Source organism: Wolffia australiana, chromosome 20, assembly GCF_029677425.1.
Source record: "Wolffia australiana isolate 7733 chromosome 20, ASM2967742v1".
Classification (NCBI taxonomy): Eukaryota; Viridiplantae; Streptophyta; class Magnoliopsida; order Alismatales; family Araceae; genus Wolffia; species Wolffia australiana.
This window is the reverse complement of record NC_135854.1, coordinates 4,989,082-5,016,874: the sequence shown is the minus strand read 5'-3', so window position 1 is coordinate 5,016,874 and position 27,793 is coordinate 4,989,082. Positions and strand designations below refer to the sequence as shown.

Sequence of the window (27,793 nt, the reverse complement as noted above, 5' to 3'; positions counted from 1 at the left end):
TTTACTCATCTCTGCCATTAGTGGAGCCTCCAACATTTGTGGGATGTCGACATACTTCATTGGTACTTCAGCATGCCCTTGCTGCGTCTCAGTTGATAAGGTTGCCTTTCTCGGGCAGCTCCTTGCCTCCGCCCCTCGCAAATCAGGTGGCGGTGCCAATGGGGGTGGCATACTAACACCCTAACCTTTTGGTTGTTGTAGCATAAGCCAATGTGGAGGTGAGAAATCCCTGTCAACGTCAACTTCCAGTATTGCAACATTCAGCTCTCCATAGTCCAAACCTGCTGCTAATAAATGGTGTAGTCAACCTAAGGGTCTAACTAGGACCGCTACTAAAGTATGAACCTGATATCCCATTGGCATCCCACGAAGCTCCAAGATGATCTTCTGAGACTCATTGTAGAAAGTCCCATCACTGGGAAGTATACAAAGCCATCTTATCTATCCGTTCCTGGAGACTGGTTGTGTCCATCCACACACCGACATGTATGCTGCCATGGACACCTCCCGTAAGGAGAGATCTCTTGTGTCCAATCTCCAAAGTTCTGCCTCTCCCAAGCGGGAGAATTTCCTCCATAACTCGCTCTTGAACTCTTCATATTCCCGGGTCTCTTTACCACTTCATCGAGTGGACATTCTTGGAAAGACTGTGTGTGCATTCGCCCTCCCCTTCAGCTCAGTCCCTCCAGTGGGGTCCTTACATCTTGCCCTTGCGCTTTGACTCTTGGAATCTTCTTCCTTGAAGCATTGTGGCCGGCCATCTGGCAAGATGACTGTCAGGGTCCAAGTCCTTTGTAGTTCCTACATGTCAGCGGATCTCTGCAGTCTCGAGCGTAATGACCTATGGCAAGCTAGCAAAAGTAGCATGATTCTCACCCTTTGTTTTTGCCTTCTTGAGCTGCTCTGTCGGTCCTTTGTGCTATTCCCCTCGAGTTCACCTGGGAAGGGTTGAAAGGACACATCTCATTTCGCCAACTACTGGAGCTCCTGCCTCTGACATAGCCTCGACTCGATTGCTGCCTCGCAGACTCTCAATTGGTGGGTCTTGCACATTCATCTCCTTGACTTCTCTTTCTCTACTCTGACCGACTTTGATTTGGGAAGCCCCTCTTCTGTCCGCCTGTTGCGATGGGATGTGCCAGGAGGGAGTTCCTAAGGGTTTGGTTTGGCCATAGGGTAAGGAGGGAAGTCTGTTCTGTAGTATTTTCCTTTTGTGTCCCTGCTGTTCCTGTCCTCCCTCCAGTCCCTGAGAATTGAGTCCCCTCAATTTGGTGATCTCTATGGAGGGGTGATAGAGTTCTTTCCCTATGTAATGATCCTCCTTTGTTTGCCAGTTAAGGCCATAGAGGACTTCGGGACTGATAAAATAAATATTGGGTTAACTTCATCTCAGATTTAAAAGGAAAAAATATTGCTGCATTCATTTGTTGACTTTTCCTCTAATAATATCTTGTCTACTCGTAAGGGTTCAAATATCAAAAATATCATACATTCATTTTTTGTTCATGATATTTGAACCTTTCTGAGTCTCAGCAGATTAGCCAGACATTTCAAGGATATGTGATTAATGGCCTTTTCTCTACAGATAAATGGTTTATGTGGTTTACTGATATGAATGAGTCAAAAGGTCTTAAAGCATGACTTTGTCATAGAACTCCATTATAGTCTTGAAATTGGATATCACCCTAATTTCAAATGTCCTCCATAAATCGGAATGTGTCTTCGAGTGAAATAATTTTCCAGAAATCCAACATTGCTTGGGTTGAACCATTAATTTTGTCCTGGCAGGAACTTGAGTTGGAAAGTAAGGTGAACAGACTGTGTGTCCATGATGCAGAATGTATGTCTGAGCCCATCAGAGCCTCTGTAAAGCTCTTGGTTGACGATGATAAGTCACAAAATGCGAGGAGGGATCTCATTCTGGTATTTTAAATTAGCAGTTGGTTCAATAACTATGCTATAAAATTTCTGCTTCCAATTCTAGTGGATATTCGTTTTCCAGGTTCACTTGTTACGCATCTTATCTTCATCGAAAGTACCTTTGTCATTTTCTTCATCTGACATTGCATCTGAATTGTCCAATTTAGGGGTAAGTTTTTTCTTTATTTTTCCCATGGGGATTGGTAATTTTGCTTCATCTATCTATCCGTCTCACCCAATTATTTATGTTGAGCTGGATCAGATGCTGTCCGAGTGGGGAAAGGATTTACTTCGTGAGCCATCACTTTTTGATAAAGCCTTTGAGAATGCTTTTCGGCCCTATATGGTTTGTATCTGCCTTTTCTCTCATTATTCATGAAATTTGTTCGCAAGAAACGCCCAATTGTTATGTATGAAAATTGTATTATTTTCAATAGATCATGTCAAAGCAGAAACGGAGTATTTTTGCCATTGATGTTCTTTGATTTTTTTCTGTTCAGGCATCTTCTCGGATATCTCAATTCTGGAAGATTACTAGTGATGCCAATACAGCTGCTCCTGCTGGTTTAAAATCTCGTTACCTCACTGATTTTGAAGAACTTAGCCCACTTGGTAATCAAATTAGTTATGTTAAATCCAAAAGCTTAACAGTATTTTCGCCAAACCTCTTTTTATTTCTCCATGAATTATAAACTCTGACATAGTGATAGCCTCTATCTTTTCCTCTTTGTGTGTTTCCTACTGATTCTTGTCACTACTTGGATAAAAGGCATGAAAACTTTATTTCTTCCCTTTACCTTCGTCTGTATTAGGGCAATGATTTGTCAGGGATTATCTATAGAAGTTTCCTTAAGAAGTTGGCTTTTGAGTGCCATCGAAAAGAACGTCCTTGTCTCCGAGGCTAGAAAATTAATCCACCGCATGCACCTTTCCTGAACATTTGTTTTCGTATTTTGTCGTGGTATGGTGAAAAAAACATTAAAAAGGAAAGTCATGAAGATTGATGATCGCCGTTTCTCTTCATCACCCCCTAATGGCGAGATACCAGGTGATAGCCTTTCGGCAACTTCTTAGATTGAAATAGGAGCCTTGTGTTGGTGGTGGATAGTGGTTGGAAAAACATTGGGAAAAGTATTATCTTGTATCCTGTAAGGCTCTACTGAGAGGGTCACTGACTTGGTGGGTGATCACTGTTGAAGATATGGGCCGAAATATTGGGCTTTATCTTAATCATTATCGGGCTCCACTATGCTCCATATCGGGCCCTATTGAGCCCACTATCTACAACTAACGGCTAGTCAAACTAACCGTTAGAAAAACTAGCCGTTAGACGGCGATTATAAATCATAGTGTATGCGATTGTAATTGTACTGTTTTTGTGTTGAATGAAAATATTGCATTTCTCTTGTTCTTCTCTTGTCTGGTTCCGCCAGTTACTCTGATTCGATCCAAGAAGTTAACATGGTATCAGAGCCACAGTCGTGACTGCTGGATTCTTCAGAGTTTTTTGTTTAAATGGCAAGGTCATCCTCTGGGGAGGACCATTTGTTTTCGAGGCTGTTCGTCTTCCTTAAAGACTGTTAGTCTTCCCAGAAGGCTGTTCGTTTTCCAGAAGGCTGTTTGTCTTCACTGAAGGCTGTTCGTCTTCCCAGAAGGCTGTTTGTCTTCCCAGAAGATTTTTTGTCTTCCCAGAAGGCTGTTCGTCTTCCCAGAAGATTTTTCGTCTTCCCAGAAGGCTGTTCGTCTTCCAGAAGATTTTTCGTCTTCCCAGAAGACTGTTCGTCTTCCCAGAAGACTGTTCGTCTTCCTTTGAGAAGCCCATTCATCTTCTAGTGGCGGCGGTATTAAAAAGACTGTTTGTCTTCCTTAGGGAAGACCGTCCATCTTCCAGTGGACTATAAGAGGACTGTTCGTCTTCCTTTGGGAGGTTTTTTCGTTTTTCAGAACAGCAGCATATCAGAGCCTACTGCGTAAACATCTGGAGTCACAGTTGAGCATCAACGTCATCCTCCGGGAGGACCTGTTCAAGCCTGTTGAAGGTTAGTTCTTAGCAGAATATCTGTTGCGAAAGTCATGGTAGAGGACATGGCTAAGGTCACCTCTGAAGCAGCAATAACATCATCGGGAAATCAAATTGTCATTATCGATAGATGGATTACTACACTTCCAGTTATTGCTAAATGTAATATTTTCAATGGAAAGAATCTGTTATTGTGGGCAAGGACAATCAAAGCAGCCCTCAAGCCCAGAAAATTAGTATATCATCTTACCGAAAATTGTCCACCAGAGACTCTTCCAAACTATCCAAGATGGGTAGTAGAGGAAGAGTATGTGTTTGGGTGGATGCTTGACTCCATCTCTGCAGAACAGTTGGTTCAATATTCACTTTATGGAACTGCCAGAACTCTGTGGGAGGCTATTCATCGAAATCATTCCAAGAAAAATGACAGAGCAAGAATTATTGATCTGATTATACAATGCTACACTCTCAAGCAGGGAGACATGAATGTGTTGACCTACTCAAATAAATTAAGGGATATTCATAATGAACTGGATCATTGCAGGCCACCCTCCTCTGATCCAGTAGCAAGAGCTCATGAAGCAACAAACCGATTGTGTCAATTCCTACAAGGACTTCGACCAGAGTTTGAAATGGTCAGAAGTCAACTCTACAACAGAAAAGATGAGCCTACATTTGATGAGGCTGTGTCCAAAGTTATGCAGGAGGAAAGTAGACTCAACTCCACAAGAGGAACTATTGAAAGTACCTCGTATGCAGCAAAAACTCAGAATCAACAGAAGAATGATTCAGACAAGCCAAGCAAGGACGACATTGTATGCAACTATTGTAAAAAGAAATGACACATGAAGGACAAATGCTGGAAGCTTCATGGCAAGCCACCTCACATTGCCAGAGCTCATATGTTACAAGCAGGAGATGGAAGTATAAATCCTGATCCACAGAGTACTACACCATCAATCCAAGACTTTCAGAAGATGATGCAGGAACTACAAAGTATCAAGTCATTCATCAATTCTGGAACAGTCATTGGATCAGCCTCCTTAGTCAACTCTGGTATGAAAGAAATATTTCATAATATCTCTTTACTTGCTAAGGATCCATCTACAGCATGGATCCTTGACTCAGGAGCAACTGATCATATGTCATTTAGAAAGGAGCTCTTTGTGACATATGGAGAAGTTAGTCCTGGTAAATACATTCAAACAGCCGATGGTACCTTACTTCCAGTAATGGGCATAGGAAAATTGAACGTTAAACCTATTGGTGAGTTAAAAAATGTGCTATATGTCCCTAAATTATCTATAAACCTAGTATCAGTACAACAACTAGCAAGATGTAAGGAGTATAATATTCTCTTTGATAATTTGGATGCTTATTTATGTCATAAGGAGCTCGGGTGGAGGACTGGACTAGCTAGAGTCCATCAAGGTCTTTACTACTTACCCATGGAATGCCCAGGAGATAAATCCAAGGTGGCAGCAGTGAAGATATCTCCTGAGGAAACGATTATAGAGACTCACCAACGAATGGGTCATCCGTCCTATCACCTTCTTAAACATTTGTACCCAAAACTCTTTGAAAACATTCTTGTTGAAAAATTAGTTTGTGAAGCATGTCAATTAGGAAAATTCAAAAGGGGAACATATCCTCCAAGTCATACCCGAATGCAAAGACCCTTTCAAATCATTCATTGTGATGTCTGGGGGCCATTGTCTCAAACAGACATACAAGGGCACCGATATTTTCTAGTGTGCACTGATGATTACAGTAGATACAGCTGGATTTTCTTGCTAAAACATAAGTATGAGGTTACTAAGAACCTAAAAGGATTATGTAACCTCATCAAAAGACAATTTGGTGATCAAGTTCAGGGACTAAGGACAGATAATGCCAAAGATTTCCTCAATACTGAACTTACTGAATTCCTTATGTCTGAAGGAATAGCCCATGAAACATCATGTCCATATACTCCACAACAAAATGGAGTAGCAGAAAGGAAAATAGGAGACATTGTAGACAAAGGAAGAACCCTATTAATTCAAGGGAATGTCCCTAAAAATTTATGGGGTTTTGCTGTCATGACTTCTACACATCTTATAAATAGGTTGCCATCTTGTAGTCTCTCCTTCAAAATCCCACTAGACTTACTTGAGTCATATTATCCAAATGTGAGACTGAAAACTGGTCTTCCCCCTAAAATCTTTGGTTGTGTTGGTTATGTGTATAATCATGCACATAAACAGAATAAGTGGTCAACCAAGGGGCTGAAATGTGTATTTGTAGGATACTCTGTTACACAAAAGGGATATGAATTTTATCATCCTATCACCCACAAATACATAGTCACCAAGGATGTAATATTTGATGAAAAATCCTTTTATTACAAACCAAAGGGAACAGAATCACATCTAGATACTAGTTCTATACTTCATAGTGAGAATTCAACACTCGATTCACAACATGAACGTGAATCTGAACAACCTATAAGTAGGTACCAGGTATTTGAAAATGATGTAGAGACATTTGTTCAGGATATTTCACAAAGCACAGAACAGGGGATGGAATCTAGGACAGAGAATGTAGGTGAAAACACTAGACCATCATTGCAACTTACACCATATCCAAAATATTACCAGAGGAAAAACAAGGCTAAACAGTCTGAAGCCTTGGATTTGGGTGAAGGGGGAGAATCATCTAATGAAGGTGAAGGAGTGTTCATTGAAGGGGGAGAAGTACCTGAAGGAGTACCTGAAGGAACAACTAATACTGAGGAGACCCATTGGCCAATTGCTTTGAGAAAGGGTACTCGGAAATGTGTGAAACTTCCACCATATCCAATGGCAAAGTATCTAAACTATGCAAAAGTGTCACCCAAATACCAGACTTTTTTGACAAAAATTCAAGAAGTAGCTATCCCCAAATCACCACAAGAAGCACTGAAACATACTAGTTGGAAAGAAGCAATGGATGAAGAAATGCAGGCCTTAATACAAAACAATACCTAGGAAATTGTTGATCGACCCGAGATAAAAACTCTGTGGGCTGTAGATGGATTTACACTATAAAGTATAAATCAGATGGAAGCTTGGATAGATATAAAGCACGACTGGTAGCTAGAGGATATACTCAAACATATGGGATTGATTATCAGGAAACGTTTGCCCCAGTTGCGAAGATTAATACTATTAGAATCCTAATATCCTTAGCAGTTAATTTAGACTGGCCACTAAACCAGTAGGACATTAAAAATGCTTTTTTACATGGTGATTTAAAGGAGGAGATTTACATGAACATTCCTCCAGGATATGAAGATCGATACAACAAAGGAAAGGTATGTAGACTTCGAAAGGCTTTGTATGGATTAAAACAATCACCTCGGGCATGGTTTGGAAGGTTTACCCAAGCTATGAAAATACTAGGATATAAACAAAGTAATGGGGAACACACTATGTTTTTTAAACACCATTCCAAGGATTTACTAACCATCTTAATAGTATATGTGTATATGATATAATAATTACTGGGAACAATATAGAAGAGATAAAGAATCTTGAAGAACAGTTGAGTAGGAATTTTCAAGTTAAACATTTAGGACCTTTAAATTACTTTCTAGGCATAGAATTTGCAAGATCTAGTGAGGGTATTTTGATGACACAACAAAAGTATATCTTAGATCTTCTAAAGGAAACCAAACACATGAATTGTCATGTAAATGAGACACCAATAGAAGTAAATCATAGGTTAAGTCTAAATGAAAGTGATCCTAAAGTAGAAATTGATTCATATCAGAGATTAATTGGAAAGCTATTATATTTGTCACATACAAGACCAGATATATGCTATGCTGTGAATGTTTAAGTCAGTTTATGCACTCACCCAGAAGCTCTCATTTTCAAGCAGCTAACAGAATCCTCAGGTATCTGAAGGGAACACCAGGACTCGGCATAGCACACAGGAAAGCAGGTAAGCTTGATCTTGTTTTGTACACAGACTCTGACTTTGCTGGTTCTCGACTTGACTGCAGGTCTACTACTGGATATTGCACAATGCTAAGAGGGAATTTGGTTACATGGAGAAGCAAGAAGCAAAGTGTAGTATCAAAATCCAGTACGGAAGCTGAATTTCGAGCCATGTCAAAAGGAATCAATGAAGCAATGTGGATCAAGAACTTGCTAGAAGATTTGAAGATCACTTTTCTAAAGCCAATTGTCATCCGCTGCGACAATAAATCAGCCATCAGTATAGCACACGACCCGGTTGAACATGATCGAATGAAGCTTGTAAATAGTGACCGGTTCTATATACAAGACCACTTAGAACAAGGACTCCTGAAGACAGAGTACATGAACACAGAAGAACAGTGTGCAGACATTTTCACCAAAGGCTTACCGAATCAAGCGAACACAATATCTACGATCCAAGCTTGGAATGAAGAATATACATTCCTTTGCTTGAGGGGGAGTGTTGAAGATATGGGCCGAAATATTGGGCTTTATCTTAATCATTATCGGGCTCAACTTTGCTCCATATCGGGCCCTATTGAGCCCACTATCTACAACTAACGGCTAGTTTGACTAGCCGTTAACTAGCCGTTAGAAAAACTAGCCGTTATACGGCGATTATAAATCATAGTGTATGCGATTGTAATTGTACTGTTTTTGTGTTGAATGAAAATATTGCATTTCTCTTGTTCTTCTCTTGTCTGGTTCCGCCAGTTACTCTGATTCGATCCAAGAAGTTAACAATCACCCACTGACTTGGTGGGTGATCATCCCTTTTAATGTTTGAAAAAAAATAAATTTGTATCCTGATTGAACCAAATAAAGTGAAAAATAAACAATCTATTGCAAAGGAAATTGGGAAAATTAAAGGCTGGGTGTTGGGGGGAGCTATCGAAGGTGTTCTTCAGTTGTAAGAATTGGACTCTAGTGAAATAAAAAAAAGAATTGGACTCTAGTTTGTAATTTCATTCTCACACTGACTGTGTTGGTTGAGATGTAAGGAAATATTCTTTGGACTTTAGGTTTTGTAGTCATTGATACACATGAAAGTGTTCCTTGGTCGTTGAGTACTGCTTATGTTATTTAGTTTTCGTTTCTTTTCTATTTCCTATCAATTTAGTGCATTGTTTTTGTGGTATTTTATTTCACTGATGATTGCAGTTGCGATGTAATATCTGTGCATGTAGTCATTGTTGAATCCTTCTGTTCTTAGGTCATGGTGGTTTTGGTCATGTTGTACTGTGTAAGAACAAATTGGACGGACGGCATTATGCAGTAAAAAAGATTCGCCTCAAGGACAAAAACCTCTCTGTCAATGACAAAATTTTGAGGTAACCTTTTTAAACATTCAATTACTTTGCATAGCATATTGGTGTTATCTTATAATCTTGTAATGATTAAAACTTGTTCCACCATATTTAAACATTCAATTCATCTGCTGAAAATTCCTCCACTGCATAAGGGCGGTAATGTAGGCAGTTGGTAGTAGTCCTCCTGACCATACTTTTCTAATCCATATAATGAAGGGTCAGTGGTACTGGATTTTGATTGTTTCAGGGCTAGGGAAGGTGAGCCTACAAGTGTTCTTCATTTTTTATTGAAGTAATGTTCCATTTCTGTCTCCCTACTGCTTATAGGAGATAATATCTAGATAATTCATAAACTCATTCATAGGATTTTTCCAGCGCATTTGTTGTGAAGGCCACATGGGAATAAATAATTTAGGTCCCCTTACAATTGATCTCTACCAGGTCTAGCTAAAATTTCTCTCACAGATTCTTGAAAATAGCTTTCTTCTTCATAATTTTTGACATCAGGTGATCGGATGAATCTTTGACGCATTAAATAAATTTTTTTTTTTTTGAACTGTAACAAGGGACGAACACCCGACGAATCAGTGAACCTCCCCATTAAATCATAACACTTACAATCTTCACGTTACTTTTTAAATCTCTTGAAGTGTTGTATGTTCGATTTTTACTTCACTATCCTGATTATTAATACTGTAACACTGTCCTGAGGTGTATCTGCTAGATGCTAGCTGATCTGCTGAAAGAAGAAGGGGTTGGGGACCAGTAACTACTGTAACCAGTATTGAAGTGCTAAGTGCGGTAAGAAAGAGGAGTTTTTGTCTTGTCCAATCCTTATCTTTGGAGTGTGGTGGCGGGACCACTCTGGAAGAAGTCTTACAAAACACGACAGAAATACCAAGAAATGTGGGATAACATGGTTCCCGAGAGTCTTGGGTCCTGGTAAATGGGGAGATTTTACTGCTTGAATTGTGTGTTTGGTGGCACTTAGCACTTGATGTCCATTATAGCCAAAAGATAAGATGGTGGATTGATTTTTTTTGGGGATGGCGCGATGACCGACGCGACGTCAGCCGTTGCGGCTAACAAAATGGCGGGATGGGGTCCCATCGCGAGGTTCTCTGTTGCGAGGATCTCGGCTGAGAGGGCATCAGCCAAGATCGCCTCTGCCAAGGGGGTTTCTGCGATAGGAGTTTCTGACACAAGGATTGGAACATTACTTTAGAAACAATAGAAGAACACTTGTAGGTTCACCTTCCCTAACTCTTGTAGGATTGGCGATGCAAAAAAGTCGGGACCTGATGGGCTGAGCTGGCAAGAGGGCTTCTGTGGTGAGGATTTCCAACGCTAGGGCTTCCGTGGTGAGGTTTTCTGACGCGATGGGTTTGTGATGCGAAGGGTCACGATGGGAAGACTTTAGGGGATTCGGTGTGATGAGCTGGCGCGAGAAGCATCATGAAGAAAACCGTGATGGGGGAAAGGAATCGCTGGCTTGGGGACACCAGTCAAGGGGATTTCCGCCGTGAAGCACTCAAGTGCGAGGATACCAGCCCAGAAGTTTTCCATTGCGCTGGACTTGCTCACAGGCCTGGCGCGAGGAGAAGATCTAGAGAGAGAGAGAGGAGGCTTCCGCAGGCGCAGCTTAATGGCGGGCCACATGCACGCGCATAGGGGGACCATTATGGTGGTCGGGCAAGCTTGGACAAATGCTATTGTGCAGAGAAGGTGGTAGTGCGAGACCTAGACTGGAGAGCGGGGACCCTTCAAGCGCACATCATACATTTGGAGAGTGTGGAGAGACCCCGAAGTCAACTTCAGGGGCATAAACAACAAAATTGCAGGCTGGCATGGGCAGTCAAAAAGCAAGAGAATGTCGAATCCACGCGCGCACAGCCATGGAGTAAAACTAGATGGGACAATAGGTGGCTGCAGTAAAACTGGAAAGAAGTGACGATTTTCAATGCGTGGTGGCATTGGTCTATGGCCCAGTTATTGTGGCCCAACGACACAGATTGTGGGCGGGGCTGGAAGTAGTGGTCTCACTCTTCCAGGGGACCCCAATGCTGTTTGGAGGGGATTTCAGTATGCCTTTGGAGTCAGGGAATAGGCCAAATGGGGCGGGAGGGCAAGAACCAGGTTCCGAGACTTTCTGGTTCTTCATCTCAGGAGTTGGAATGCACGAAAATGGGACAGACAAACTGTACTTACTCATGACAAAGCACGTGGGGACTTACCACATTCTCTCGCCTAGACAGCTAACTCGGCTCTGTGGAACTGGTGGAAGAATATCCATTGGCTGATATGCGAACACTTCCTAGACCAATATTGGATCACGTCCCAATTATCTGGGAAGATAATGTCAGTCCGAATAGACCCACATTTCAAGTTGGATAGATCGTGGCTGTGTCAGAAGGGATTCAAAGATGAAGTGATATCATGGTGGACATCCCAACCCGGCGTGTCATTTTGTCAGTGGTGAATGTCTTCAACTTTTTGTCACATGTCATTTTGTCATATTCTAAATTATTTCCTGATAGAGAATTTTGCTTCTTTATGACTCATATTCTGAATTTAAGCCCATCAGGAATATAAACATCCTATCCCTGTGAGTTTACTCCCACTCATCTTGATTTTGAAGTGGGGGTAGTGATCCAATTTTAACCTGTCGACCTTGTAATACTTGAAGAGTACAGAAGGGGGAGAGCGAGCAGCAACAAGAACAAAAGAGAAATATTTGTATTAGAAAAACAGTAATACATATATTACAAACATCTCCTTTTATAGCCACTGCCTAAGAGCTAGTCGTCTAATGGCTAGTCGCCCAATGGCTAGTAATTACTAGCCGTTAATGATGGGAACCACAGAACCCGATAATGGGTATAGTGGGCCCAATTTATCTCCTTCATGTATTACAATCATCTTCTTGGGCTTAGGCTCTTTTCCTTATATCTTTAACATAACCAAATAGCCTGAAGTTCATTCACATAGTGTGTCACAGTCCTGTCACCTTTTGATGAGTCGACTTGTAGTTGACCTTCCTTGTACAGTATAATGTTTATAGGATGCTCAAGGTGGGGGATTTTTTCCTGATTAAGAATTTGGATTCTTATTGACTTATATTCTCAATTTAAACCCATCAATAATTTAAACATCATATCCCTGAGAGTATACTCCCACTCATCTTGATTTTGAATTTAACGCTAATGATCCAGTTCTAACCTAGCAGCCTGAAATTCATTCGCCTAGTCTGCCAGAGTCCTGTCACCTTGTCGTAAGTTCCATGCCTTGATGACAAGCTCATAGGTCCTCCAAAGATTACTCTTCTAAGTGCATTCTTCCGAACATAGTCCCAAATTTGTTTGACACTCTTCTGAAAAGACATATTTGGAAGCTGGTCCTTGGTCATACTGCCCAATAGGAACATGTGAACTTTTGCATTACTCTTTTTCAAATCTTGTATGACCAATCTGATGGATCGACTTCTGCAATCAAGTGGTTGTCTAACACCTGCCCAATAAGAGTAACCTCAACTATCTACCCCATTGGACAAAGTTTCTCCAATTGTACCAGAGTGGTTCAGCAACCAGAGGAGTTACTGACGGTAACAGGCTCCATGAAGTAGATTCTGCATTCGACGATGCCTCACTAGACAACATCTTGTAATACACATACTAGTATTGATGGTTTGATGAAAGATGTAGAGGCTCGAATATGTGTTGACAGCAACTTCTTGTTGACGGCGCGACTGCAGCGACTTACAAGATGCATGTTGATGGTGTAACTGAGATAGCGCAAATGCAGCAACTTCCACGATGCAACTGCAGCAGCTTCGCAGTGCGGTCACAGTGGTGACCTTGACAATGACTTCCCCGACAACTTCACATCAACAACTTGTCGTGGGTTCCTCATCCAAGCACTAGATGACAGGTGACAGGAGAAGAACAACAGGAGAACCAAGAAACGGTAATACAATGTGCACTCCTTATACAATGGGGAATGCGGGTTATACAATGGCCAAGTTTGAGTTTGAATTGCTGGTAGCGCTTCATCAAATTTGAGTTGAATAGCTGGGATGTCTGTTCCCATCAAGTTGATATCTACAAGTTAGGCACCTAGTCCCCTAGGCACTGGCTCTGATACCGTTGATATGATGTCGGATTTTCTCGGTGAAGAATATAGGGAAGGAGGGTGCAAGAGAGGTTAGACAATGGATATCTGGATAACTGCGCTACTTAACTTAGATGCAAACTGAATATAATTCTTCCTTCCTCTACTGATAATAATATCCTTACGAAGATGGATCTACTGGAATAATCACAATCTTCTGGATTTCTTGGAGCTATCCTCCCACAGTTGAAATTGAAGTCAATAATAGTTATCCAAGAGGCTTGTCCCTTCCCATGCTTGCTTCCTACTTCATTAGAGTTTTTCCCAAAGAAAAACCTGTGCATAAACTCATTGATGACGCTTCAAATACCAGTTACAAATATTACAGGTTCAGGCCCATTATTGGCTTTTTCTTTGTCTATGAATCAATCTTCTTAATTAATTGACAAAGATGTTCTTTAAAAATTACTGATTCTGTAGCGGAAACTTTAAGAATGTACTTCATGCATTATGTAGACCCATATATGCTTTTATAGTAGAACCCTGTTTGGGTAATACCTAAGAGACCCAAAGTGAGAATCAAATACTAATCATAACTCATTTTGGCATTTTTATACCATTACAAAAGAAATAACACATGACTAAATGAAAAATCATCAAAGGTAACACAGCATTCTCCTTTATTCTTCTCCAACAGTATTCAAGATGCCAGCAGGATTTGGGAAGAGATTAGAAGGCATGATGAGACGCTTTCTATGGAGAGGTTCTGGGCCGGAACAAAGTAAGGGACTTGCAATTGTGGCTTGGGACAAAGTATGTCGTCCTGCCAAATTGGGAGGTCTGGGGGTCCTGCGCATGCAGAGTATGAATACTGCATTATTATTCAAATGGGTTGAGAGAATTATGAATCCACAGGATGATCTTGTCATCAAATGATTGCGAGATGTCTATGGCAGGGGATTGAATTGGGAAAGAAAGTCAGATATGTATCATGGGCCTCGCCATTCTGGCAAGGGGTTAGACAGATCTTTCCACGAGTACAAAGATTTTTTCCTGCCAAGTTACGCAATGGGGCGACGTTTCAATATTGGAGGGATGCATGGTCGGCACGAGACATCTTGAGTGAGACTTTCCCTCGTTTGTACGCAGTCGCACAGAATCACAATGCCCATGTTCGGGACTGTTGGGATGGAGCATGGACACCGATCATACAGGGTAGGGTGCCTTACCAGACCAGCGGGTGTCTGAACTCATGGATATGCCCACAATCCCTAATCCAATTAAGACCAAATGACGGAGAGCAAGATGGTTTGGTATGGACAAATGGCCCTTTCTCAATTCAGAAGGCCCACGCAAGGATGGGGGGGGGGCAAGAGGAAGATAGGTTGCTAGTCCAAGCATGCAGATTCATTTGGCGACAAAGAGTTTCGCTGAATGTGAGGATCTTCGGCTGGTTGCTAGCACGAAGAAGACCAATGACAAGAGTTTTTCGCAAAAAGGCTATATCCGGACACATCGTCACAGTGCCTGTTACTCTATAGTGGGGAAGAAGTCTGCAATCATCTCTTTTTTAAGTGCTTATTTGCTCGCACGATTTGGGCCAGCCAGGTATTATCAAGGTTGGAGGTGACATCTGAAGAGATTATCTTGGACTCGGTTGAGAATTGCAGAGGCAGAGGAAATGAAGGTGAACAAGCATTGACAGTATTGTGGGCCATCTGGTTGCATCGAAACGAGGTGCTGTTCAAGGGAAGAATAGCTTCTACAGATGAATCCATACACAAAGTGGAGGGTTTAAAAGCTACATGGCTCCAGCGGGCGATTGGCTGAGAGGGAGGGATTCGAATTTGATTGAATAGATGGTAAAGGTACTGTAAGGTCTTGAGGGGGGGTGTACCGATTCATCGGGTGTTCACCCCTTTTATAATTAAAAAAAAAAGTTCTTCTCCAACTACTCTCTGGTCAATGGCGGACCTGCTAAATGAACATCAGAGGAGATTTTGCGAATGGCAGTGCATGAGACACATGCGGTAGTGTGTGCAGAGGGTAGGGATTTAGATGGCATAACATGTTGGAGCACAGTATATGCTGCTTTAGCTGACTGCAGACAACATGCAAAAAAAAATGGGGGACATGTGGATGGACACCGCACATGGTGCATAATGTATGTCACTCTGGGTGCATGGTGCACAATTTGCATCAACGCGGATGGTGATAACATGTAGACAGTGTGCAAGGGGACTGTCTGTGGACAGGTAAATCCTCAGATCCTTTGGGGCTCTGATATCATGTTAAGAATTGTACTCAGGATTTGTTTGATCATCACAATGGAGAAATGTACGCATTACGGAAGGGAGAAAGAAAGGGAGACCAATAAACCGGGATGGCCCATATGGCCCAATTTAACATATGATAACTAACAATGGTTGTCAAATTCCTCAAGAAAGCTTTGCAATGCCGACTTAATTGATTATATAAAATGGAATATTTAAATATGGCATTACTGTGGTGTCTTTTAGATACACAATCTTCTGGCTATGTTTCTCTGTCTATAACAATACTGCATCAGTACACAATGGCAAAGTGTATATTACACAACATATTTGAATACACGTTCACTTCAAGACTTTGTTTCTTCTTGTTGGTCCTTGTTGGAGATAGAGGTTTATGTGTAATTCCTCTTTTGGTTTCCTATTCCATATAAGGGTGGGGAACCCCTGATGTAAAGTTTTTGGTTTGGATTTACGTAGTAGTGTTCTGCCAGACTGACAGGGTAGCAAGGCTCCTCCCACCCCCTGCTCTCTTGTCTCTCTCTCTCTGGCTTCCACTTCCCATCCAGCTTGAGTGGACTTCTACAGTCCCTAAAGTTGGCGAACTTCAGGGAATGCTGAATACTTTTCCATATATTAATGGTACTGTTAGAATTTGAGTGCGTAATGTTAAACACTGCTTTCACAGTGATTTGCCCAGCCACCAACAGAGGGGTTAGGGTTTAAGAATGAAAATTCGTAATTATCAACAGAGAATACAACTGGTTTAAGTACCAGTTACAACTATGGGTTATAATAATGATCCCAGTAAGAAAATAAAATAAGATACTAGAAAAGTCTAGCATTGGACCTATTCACTCATGGACCAATACCAGTTACCATTGATAAAAGGAAAAAATTAAGGATATGAACCTGTAACCTTGGCTCTGATAGCATGTTAAGAGTTGGGCTCTTATCACCGTGCTAAAAGCTGGACCTGATAACAAGGACATTTAACCGGGATGTTGATGAAAAAACAGTTGCTTTGTTGTCTTCTGCCTTTAATATCAATCATCTCCTTGTTTCCATTATGATGTGCTCAGGGAAGTAGCTACGCTTTCTCGTTTGCAGCATCAGCATGTAGTTCGCTATTATCAGGTAAAATTGATAATCTTATCCTTGGAAGTTTGCGAATTTCTATTTGTATGTTCTTCACTGTGGTACTGTAGTATTATTTGATGAAACTGTTAGGAGCACACATGAGAAAATAAATGTTGTTAGGGCATTATCCTAGAGAGCTTTGTGACTTTCTTTAATTATAGTATCCTTGCCTATTAGGAATCTAGATGAGGATGATGAAACCTGGAACTGAAAAGGAGTGATGAATACCTCATTCAACTAATGGGCCAGTTGGACTATAGATGTCATGTACCACAAAAAAGCAAAAGGAAACACATAGCTGTTTACATGTTGTTCGTGCTAAGGGATATCACTCATTCCATCTTTGCAATATTATGAACCAATGCCAATATTGCTTCTCTCAAAATGTATAAAAATAAACAGTATAACTGTGCTTCGACACGGAGACTCTGAACAAGAAGCATTGGGATCAACGCGGTGTAGAAGAATTGAGGTCACTTGATTCTTTTTGCACATTTTAAGAGCTACTGTAACCAAATCTGTGGTTATGTTTTTGGGGCGAACATTTGTCTGATAGAAAATTTATTTTTATTGAAAGTTTGATGATTGGGGGATATGTAATGAATAAATGTTAAGTGTGATAGCACACAAGAATGGAATAAATGAAATCGCAGCTTCATTGATGTCTTGTCTTCAACTTTTTGGTATCTCCTCTGGACTGTTAATAATTTCATCTTCTCATTATTTCAATATTTTAACAAATGGAATCGGGAACAAAACTGCAAAAGTCTTCCTTAAACTTATTCTATGCAAATACGTCAGGCTTGGTTTGAAACGGGGAGTTTTGGTTATCATACGTTGGATTCAATGTCCCTGGATGAGTCAACTTTTAGCCATATGGGGGCTAGTTCTATGAGTAGTTCAGGACAAGGCAACTCTCAGGAGATGACATTCTTGTATATACAAATGGAATATTGCCCAAGGTATGGACTTAGCCTTATACTTCTCACCTTATTTTTAAATTACTAATTCATCATTTTGGGATTTGACTTATTGTTTCGAGAACTGTTATGATTAATCAATTTCTTGTAATCAGAAGCTGCATACTTTTCACTCCCCATGCTTCATCAATTATTCATGTTTTTTTATTCTAAAAGGCCTACGCTGCTAAAATTCCAAAATTGATGATTATTCTTTTTCTGGACGCACCATTTGATGAATCAATTAAGTAATGTTTCGGAAGCTTTTCCCCTTTCTCTCTTCTACAAGTCTTTGTTCTCTCTCTCTATTCTCATCTGGCTACTAAAATTCAGATCACGTCATGTATTTCATATGATCCCTAATCCATTAATTTCCCATTAGGGGTGGTCGTTTCCTTTCCTTGTGCATGTTTCCCTTTAAATAGGGTACCCTCCCTTTGGGAGGGCAGCCAGAGAAGTATTTGGTATTTGAAATACCCCTCCCCTTCTCTCCTTTGTGTCTGAGCTTCATCCCTTCCCCGGCAATCCCCATCTCTCATGATAGTTCTCCTCTTCACCTCATCTTCAGGCGGCTCCTCCTTGGCCGACCCCTGCCCCTTTGCTTTGCCTTTCCACGACATTCACATTCTCCTCTTCATCTGGGGAACTCTCTTTATCATCAAATTATATTGAATACGATACGTCTTTAGTGGGATCCTATTACTATCTGGATATCCTTTTCCACAGTTACTTTCATTTCCACCTGAGAAAAAAACGTTCAAGAAAGCTTATTTTGGGGAAACTCCAAGGCGATACTGACAATTGTATCACTAAGCAGGCTTGATTTTACAAACAAAAGCTCTGGTGAAATATGAAGTGTTTTGAACCCACAGAACTAGGTATTTCAGGCATTGGATTCCGAAGGGAAGGGCATAAATTCACATGCTCTTGATAACTCCCTCACAGGGGAGGAGATTTCATAGGTAGGTGTAAGAATCCGACATGTATCCCTTTACCCTCTTCTTTCTATAATTGCACTCCTAACCCTGTAATGTCTAGATTCTTGACAGTTGTAGTGAGTTAGATTCAGACTCAGACAAGCAAACCTGTTCAAGGGGGAGCCACCTTTTTGGTAAGGACTCAGATGGATCTTCCCCCAGGTACAGAACTTCTCCGCTATGTTAGGCTATGGCTCAGAATTCCAGTATTGGTTGGATGCATGGTTGCCACAAGGCATGTTGCGCGAAGCGTTCCCTCGGTTATATGCACTCACACAGAACCCTAATGACAAGGTTCGGGACTGTTGGGATGGAGTGTGGAACCTGATGTTAGTTGGTGCCCTGTTGAACCAGAGGGTTGCATAATTCTGATACGATACGCCATCGTATCTATGAACGCAGACCCAGGCCCATGTCAGCGGCCCACTAGCGACGCCTACTTCAGCTGGATGACACAGAGGAGGCTTTTGAATCTGTAAGTGCTTTGTGCATTTTCACCATCGAAGGCCGATTGCTGACCCTTCTCTTTGCAGACAACCAATCCTGCTCGAGGCGGCCATCAGAACAAGCCAGGCGTGTCTACTCCGCTTGCTCGGGGCGTGTCAACTCCGCCACATCTCTCCCTCATCTATCACTATATCTTCTTCTATCTTCCCTATTTCGGCCTGCTGGCATGTGGACCTTACAGTGTTTAAGTAATAATATCAAGACTAGTTGAACTACAAGATTGGATCATTGTATTACAAGATCGTTACAAATTCTTGGACTTGCAGCAGTACCTAGCACACTTCAGCCCAAGGTGCAGCGAAGAAGAATGGCTGGACATGGGTCAACGACCCTTTTTCGGTCCAAAAGGCATACATGAGGATCCGAGAGGGGCATGAGAAGGACCTGACAATCATCCGGGCGTGTAGGTTCATCTGGCAGCAAAAAGTCCCAATGAAGGAATGGGTTTTGCATGGCTTCTATTACAGAGAAGACTATTGACCCAGAACCATCGTCGGCATGTGTGATGCTCAAGAGTGGAAGAAGACTGCTAGGACCTATTTTTTGAGTGTCCTTTTGCTCGCATGATTTGGGCCAGCCAAGAAATATCGACAGTGAAGGTGAATTCAGAAGAGGCGTTTCGGGGCTCAATCCAGAGTTGCAGGTGTAGAAGAAAGGACGAGGACGGGCGGGTACTGGGGGCACTTTGGGCCATATGGTTGCTTTGGAATGAGGTTCTGCCAATGGAAAAGGATGGCTTCTACCGATGAGACTATCCATGAGTTGGAGGGACTTAAGGCGGCCTGGTTTCCTTGAGTCGTGCATGGGGAGAAGAGGGTTCGAACATGTTTGAATAGGCTGAGATTGGTCTGTAAGTCTTCACAGGGAAGGTCATCAACCTGTCGGGTGATCATCCCTTTTGATGTTTCAAAAAAAATTTCGATTCAGATACTAAGATCTGACCCCAAAATGTATTATAAAATGGGCATTTTTCCTAATGGAAGAATGTGAAAAAGTGGTCTTCTGCTCATGGTGTTTCTGCTCCTTTTTTCACTGTCACCAGATGTTTCTGTTTAAAGACAATGCTACATGGCAGATGACAGAGCAAGAGCAGTTACAAATTATTTCACTGCATCTCGATTGGGAAGCACTGGGATGATATCTTTTTGCAGAAGAGTAATCACGATGTCAGGACTGGCGGGGGTTCTCATCTGGTAATGTAATCCAATGCATTTTGAATATGCTAGAATAACTATCAGTCTGAGAATTAAACCTGGAGTTTGAGCATTTCTTCGCTTTATTCGTGATACCACTGATGATTGGTTTTTTTAAAGAAAGAGGGAAGATCACCCGAAAGCAGTAATCAACCTGAAATTAGTGATATACATGAACGTGCAGTACGTGACCAACATGGTCGTCTCTCCAATCATCCCTCCCTCCCAAACCAATATGTAATGAGGCTCTCCACATCATATAAGACACTGTCCGTCAAGACAGCCGTTCCCTGAACACCACCTCATTGCTATTGATACTACTGATGATAAATTGACACAATTTGATATCAATGGCTTAAAATCAATGATTCTTTAGGAAGAGGAAAGGACAACGCCCCTGCATCTTCACAAAGTGGTAGAGGCATGTTTGAAATATGAGAGGTATATATTGAAGGCAGGGACTACATGCTGGACTATATGAATTGGGGCTGGGGTTCCAACATTCAAATGAGAGGGGAATGAATTTGAATTGAGCTCATCCAGAGTACCATATAGAAGTGTGAGAGAGGACAATCTACTAGTGTTACTGCCCACCACTGGAGTTAAGTACATGCCTCCAAAAAGTAAACAACTGAAGCTCACAAAAGCCGAGTCCCAATTTCAGGCATAGATCCTTATTGCCAGCAGTGGGACTTACCGTTTTAGGAGAAATTTTTTTTTGGGATGTGTTGGCAACCAGCAGGTGACTATCCTAGTGGATGGAAAATCCAACAACTCCATATGAGATGAGAGCATCATTTTTCTTGATCTGCCCACTCGATAATTTGAAGTCTATATTATTAAACTGGTAATGGGAGCACTACCAAAAGCCCTCAGCCATTTGTAGAGGGGTTTCTCTTCATCTACATGGGATGAAATAAAGCAAGATTTCTTGATAATTGTTTTGAATGAAATACTATTGGTAAATACGGATATCATTTTAGGCATACAATGGATATGAACCCTTGGGTGGTTTGCATCGAAGTATGAGTGAGTGGAATCCCAAATTAAAATCTGGGATGATGTTGCGCCTTAGCAGGCAGATCCAAGTCTCTGTTAGTCCAAGACTCCACTACATGATATGGCAAAATAATTTAAGGGAGTCAAGTACTATTTCTGGAATTATATCAACTGGATTCCAACATACCTGGTTATTGAAAGATATGTCTATGTCTCTGTCAATATAAGTTCATGTATTTATCATAGGACATTCTCTTTACCATTACTTTTGACCATTCTAAACAGTATCAGATATATGTCTGTCGTATAATAGAAGATCAGATACAGGGTAACATTTAAATAAGAGACAGGTTCCCCTGATACACTAACGGATTTTTCCCTAATTACTGCTCTCGACTGGGTCTTCTCCTTCTCTCAACTTCTTTCTTTTTCCGTTATGTGATGAATTACACTTCGGCTGCTGCATGCTCTCTGACCTTTCTGCATCTTTATCTCTATTTTTGAAAGTGCCGGGCACAAACTCTCAATCTTCTGCACTGATGCTCAAGACTCCCATCAATACCTCTAGATGTGATGCAACATGAGTTTGAGGGAGATGTTCAACCCATTGCTAAACTTTCTTCACTGAGCAGTATCGAATCTCAGATTCAGCTTATCTCTGTGACCTCACCAGTCAATGCCAGGACTTACCAATATTAATACTTTCAGAAATTGACATTGAAAATCTGTTTCAAGATTCATTACATGCTTAATTCATTAGGTATTAAGATGGTCCTTATTTGCGTTCAGTTTTGCTAGGCAAAAAGACGAATGGGGGCTGGCGATTCTGAATTGACTTCAGAGTTCTCAACAAAGTTTCAGTTCCCAATCGCTACTCCATACAGAAGGCTGAAGAGCTTTATGAGGAACGGCATGTTATGACAGTATTTTCCAAGTTAGATCTGGTATATGGCTATCACCAGATCTGAATGAAAGAACAAGATATCCACAATGCAATCTTCAAGACCCACTGAGATCATTATGAATTCAAGATTATGCCCTTTGGGATAACAAATGCACCAAGACCATTTCAAAATGCTATTGTGGCAATGTGTCCTGGTCTTTCTTTCCCATATCTTATATATAGTTGCTTTGAGAAGGAATATCTGGAGCATATTCTGTTAGTGAGATAGTCAGCCTTATGGGCTAATGGGCCCTATTCTATAAGCCCATTAGCCCTCTTATCATTCTCTCTCTCCTAGGGTATATGTATACCTAGCCATGTACTCTATTGAGTTATGTCATTATCTTCTTCCTTCCTCTCTTGACATGGTATCAGAGCTCCAGAGCTCTTCCATCTAGGGTTTGACATCACCCTCTCGCTGTCTAGCGAATCCGGAGCGTGACCGACGGATCAGCCACAGCGCGAGCCAGCCAGCGCGAGCTTCCGGAGAACCAGCGCGCAGCCGCAGCCCTAGCGGAACAGCCGCAGCCGCAGTGCCAGCCACAGCCGCCACAGACACCGCGCGCAGCCGCGCGCCACAAGACAGCCAGCAGCCGCAGCGCAGCCGCGACAGCGCCGCAGCGCGCCGCGCAGCCGCAGCGCCAGCAGCGCGGCCGCGCAGCCGCAGCCGCAGCCGCGCGCGCGCAACGCAGCCGCAGCAAGACAGCGCAGCCGCAGCACAGCCAGCGCAAGCGCAGCCGCAGCTGCCGCGCAGCAGCCAGCCGCACAAGACAGCTGGCCGCGCAGCCGCGGCCGCCAGCGCTGCAGCCACACAGCCGCAGCCGCACAGACAGCGGCAGCAGCGCGCCGCAAGACAGCCGCAGTCGCAGACAGCCAGCGCAGCCGCGCAGCCAACAGCAGCCGCAACCGCGCGCACAGCCAGCGCAGCCGCACCGCGCACAGCCGCAGCCGCGCACAGCCGCAGCGCGCACAGCCGCAGCCGCGCAACAGCCGCAGCCGCGCGCACAGCCGCAGCTGCGCGCCGCAGCCGCAGCGCGACAGCCGGTCGACGCAGCCGCAGCCAGCGGCCTCAGCAGCCGCCGAAGCAGCAGCAGAAGCCGCAGTAGCCGCCGAAGCAGCCGCCGCCGCCGAAGCAGCAGCAGAAGCCGCAGCAGCCGCCAAAGCAGCAGCCGCCGAAGCAGCCGCCGCCGCCGCAGCCGCAGCTTGCAGCCGCAGCCGCAGCACGGGCCGCAACCTCAGTCACAACAGCCGTCTCCGTAGAGACCACGGCTCTGATGTCGGAGGAACTTTACTCCACGGGCCAGACGCGTCAACCGGCCGTCCCAGATGATGGCTTCACCGATGCAGACTTTCAACGAGAACCCTTGTCACACAAGGTTACTCATTCTCTGCCGGCGGTTCCCGACACGACGTGTCTCCAGGGCCCGAATTTGTTATAGTGGCGTCACTTTGTCGAGACTACTCTCAAGGCGCGCCAACTGTTCAAGCATTGCACACAAGCCCCGCTTCCATCGACCCATCCACACTATGCGGCGTGGGAAGCCGAGGAACACTTCGTCCTTGGATGGCTCTACACGACCTCCCTGGCACCCTCGTTCCGTGAAAGGTTCCCTCGCTGCGCCACCGTGAAGGGTTTTTGGGACCAGGCCAACAAATTCTGCGGCCGCGAAGGGGACAACTGGCGCCTCTTTATGCTCGTTGCTAAAGCCAGCAACTTCGCCAAGGCGCACTGTCCATCTCGGACTATGCGCTGGAACACAAGAAGCTGTGGGACGAGGTGGACTACTACTTGCCGACGGATGATCCGGCGTGCAAGTCATTCCAGAACACTCTTCGCCTCGCCTCTTGGGGTTTCTTTATGGCCTAAACAAGGAGTATGACGACACTCGGCGCCGTGCCCTCCATCGCAAGGAAGGCCTTCCTTCCATTGATGACTTGGTGAAGGAACTCCAGGAAGAGGAGAGTCATTTTCATGTCATTGGCACTCTCTCCTCGGAGGCAGCTCGTGACTCGACTGCCCTCCTCGCCCGGCCTCCTCGCCCGCTCCTGCTCCCCGCGAGGCGTCCCTCCGGGCTGATTTGCTCCTACTGCAGCAAGCCTGGACATCTCCGCAAGTGGTGCAAGAAGCGTCAGTACGACAACCGGAAAAAGAAGGAGGCTATCGAAGGGAAAGCTATGGTTGCCTCCTCCTCTACCTCTTCTACCAGCCCGGCGACTCTTGAGCAGCTCCAAGCCGACTTGGCCCGTCTTCGTGACCAAGTGGCTACTATGCAGACTCCGACTCAGTCGACGGCACATTTTGGTGGATTTGGTGCGTTCTCTCTCCCTCAGTCTGAACAGTGGTATTGTGGTACGGCTTCTTACTCGCCTCTCGTATCGCATACGAGCTGGGTTCTTGATTCGGGGGCAACCGAACACATGACCCCGTTCAATGACCGGTTTGTATCCTACGAAAGGCATAGTGGGGACCGTACAGTTATTACAGCCGGTGGTGGACGGTTGCGTGTTGCTGGAATTGGGGCAGTGTTTGTAGACGGCCTCGGAGTGGTCAGCAATGTTCTTCATGTCCCCGCCCTGCCAGCTATACTTATGTCTCCTTAGCGTTTGGTTGACAGTTTGTCCTGTTCTTTTCACCTCCAGCCTGACGGGATGTTTCTATCTGACAAGGTGGGTCGGACTACACCGATTAGGCGGGAGAACGGGTTGCTGTTGTTGGACGATGGGGGGCGCTCTCGGTGCTTCCTGCTTCACCGCCAACTCCGACCGGCGGATGTGCAGCGTATGGGGCGTCTCCAATTGGCTCACCAACGGCTGGGTCACCCGCCATTTTCAGTTTTACAGCGTCTCTTTCCTTCGATGTGTACTGGATTGGACCTTCAGACTATCGTGTGTGATGCCTGTCAACTGGCGAAGCACCGTCGTTCATCTTTCTCTCCGTCCACCTCGCACTCCTCCACTCCATTATTTCGCATCCATAGTGATGTTTGGGGACCTGCCCCGCAGGCTAGCCTAAAGGGCCACCGATACTTCCAGATCTTTGTTGACGAGGCCACCCGCTACACATGGGTCTACTTGTTGACTGCCAAATGTGAGGTTGCTCCGACGGTCCGTCACTTCTGCACCATGGTTCGTACTCAGTTTGGCCGAGGTATTCAGCGCTTCCGCTCCGATAACGCCCGGGACTTCGTCAACACCGAGCTGGCCACGTACTTTGCTGACCATGGGATTCTCCACGAGTCCTCTTGTGTGGCCACCCCGGAACAGAACGGTATGGCAGAACGTCGGATCGGGTATGTCACGTCGACCGCCCGTACCCTTCTGCTGAACTATTCTGTTCCGTGGGCGTATTGGGGTGAGGCGGTCTTAACGAGTACCCATCTCGTAAACCGTCTCCCCTCCCAGCCCCTCGGGTTTGTCAGCCCACTGGATCGTCTCTCCACGGCGTTCCCCCATCTCTCACTGCGGACTGGACTCCTCCCTCGCATCTTCGGGTGCACGGCGTACGTCCACGATACGGCTCCCACTCGCACGAAGCTCGATGCTCGAGCTCTCCGGTGCGTCTTCGTCGGGTACGCTTCTCTCCAGAAAGGTTACCGTTGCTACCACCCTCCGTCTCGGAGATTTTTCATCTCGGCAAACGTCACCTTTGCCGAGCATGAGTCTTACTTCGGTGATTCTACCTCGCCACGCCTTCCGCTGGTTGAGGCGTCTTCGACTCCTTCCTTGGAACCCTTTCCGTTTGTGGGACCCATTCCTCCACCGTCGCCGTCCCCAGCCACCTTCTCTCCCTTGCCTCCTACCGTCTCACCTCCCGGTGCACCGTATCCTCCCCCTAGTGCACCTCCTAACCCCGGGCAGTCCACCTCTCACCCCGGGGAGCTACCTCCTACTCTTGGTGCACCGTATCCTTCTCCTAGTGCACCATCTTCCCCCGGGGAGCCTCCCCCTACCCCCGGGGAGCTATCTTCTTCTCCCTCCTTTGCTTCCGCTCCTCCGTCAGACGATCGTCACCCTCGTCTACTGATGATGATGCTCAGTTGGGATGGCCTATCGCCCTTCGGAAAGGGGTTCGTCAGTGCGCCGCACACCTCTCTACCCCTTATCTCACTATCTCTCTCTTGATCGGCTAAGCCCTTCCTACCGGTCCTTTCTTTCTCACATCAGTCGCATCCCCTCCTCGCCGCCTATCCGATGCTCTTGCTTCTCCTCATTGGAAAGCGGCGATGGATGAGGAGATGCAGTCCTTGCTCAAGAACCACACTTGGGAAGTCGTCCACTTCCTCCTGGCAAGAGGGCGGTGGATTGCTAGTGGATTCATGCCAAGAAGCATCATGCTGATGGTACTCTCGGCGCCTCAAGTCTCGACTTGTGGCTCGGGGTTTACTCAGTCGTATGGCGTGGACTACTTGAGACCTTCTCTCCTGTGGCGAAGATGGAAACAGTCCGTCTCCTCTTGGCGCTATGCCCATTCCGACTGGCCGATCGACAGTTCGATGTGAAGAATGCTTTTCTCCACGGTGACTTGACGGAGGAGATGTACATGAAGCCACCTCCCGGGTATACCCTTGGCCCCCCGGGCACCGTTTGCCGGCTGCGGAAGTCTCTCTATGGACTGAAACAGTCACCGCGGATGTGGTTTGGTCGGTTCTCTTCGGTCATGAAGACCGAGGGCTACACTCAGAGCAATGGGGATGCCTCCCTATTCTTCCGTCACAGTTCCGCGGGTGTCTCCATCTTGGCCGTGTACGTCGACGACATCCTCATCACGGGTTCCGATTCTGCAAAGGCCGGCCGCCTCAGCTCTGCGTTGGCCAAGGAGTTCGAAATCAAGGCCCTCGGGCCTCTTCGCTACTTCCTCGGCCTTGAGGTGGCCTACTCCCCCCGGGGGATCTTTGTGTCACAGCAGAAGTATGCCGTTGACCTACTGGCCTTGACCGGAATGACTGAGTGTGCACCGGTTACTACTCCCATCGACCCTAACGTCAAGTTGGGTAAGGGGGAGGACTCAGCACCGGTGAACGCATATCAGTACCAGCAGGTGGTGGGGAAACTCCTGTACTTGACCCACATCCGCCCCGACATCAGTTTCGCCGTCAACCTCCTCAGTCAGTTCATGCACTCTCCGCGGGAGATCCATCGTCAGGCGGCCAACCGGGTACTTGCGTACCTAAAGGCTGCCTCGGGAAGGGCTTGTTCTTTCCTCGGAGTATGGAGCAGACCGTGAAGGTGTACACGGATGCGGACTTTGCCGGCTCAGTTGTGGACTGTCGTTCGACCACGGGGTACTGCACTTTTGTCTTCGGCAGTCTTGTCAGTTGGAAGAGCAGCAAGCAGGACAAAGTGTCCCACTCCAGTGCTGAAGCCGAATACCGGGCACTTGCCGATGGGGCCTCTGAAGGCCAGTGGATATACGGAATTCTCCATGACCTTCGTGTGGAGTATTC

The 27,793-nt window shown here is 44.7% G+C and overlaps 1 protein-coding gene across 5 annotated transcripts in view; it reads left to right on the top strand.

Moving 5' to 3' along the window:
- Positions 1–27,793, top strand: part of GCN2 (protein kinase family protein) — a 75,883-nt gene that overhangs the window by 7,824 nt on the left and 40,266 nt on the right. For all 5 annotated transcript variants that reach the window (XR_013584881.1, XM_078591449.1, XM_078591448.1 and 2 more), the window contains 7 exons: positions 1,789–1,923; positions 2,003–2,089; positions 2,183–2,266; positions 2,421–2,532; positions 9,158–9,275; positions 16,714–16,768; positions 17,573–17,733. Coding sequence is in view for 4 of the 5 variants with exons in the window: in XM_078591449.1 (XP_078447575.1) it covers positions 1,789–1,923; positions 2,003–2,089; positions 2,183–2,266; positions 2,421–2,532; positions 9,158–9,275; positions 16,714–16,768; positions 17,573–17,733 (752 nt within the window). In the remaining variant the exon portion in view is untranslated. The remainder of the gene's footprint in view (positions 1–1,788; positions 1,924–2,002; positions 2,090–2,182; positions 2,267–2,420; positions 2,533–9,157; positions 9,276–16,713; positions 16,769–17,572; positions 17,734–27,793) is intronic.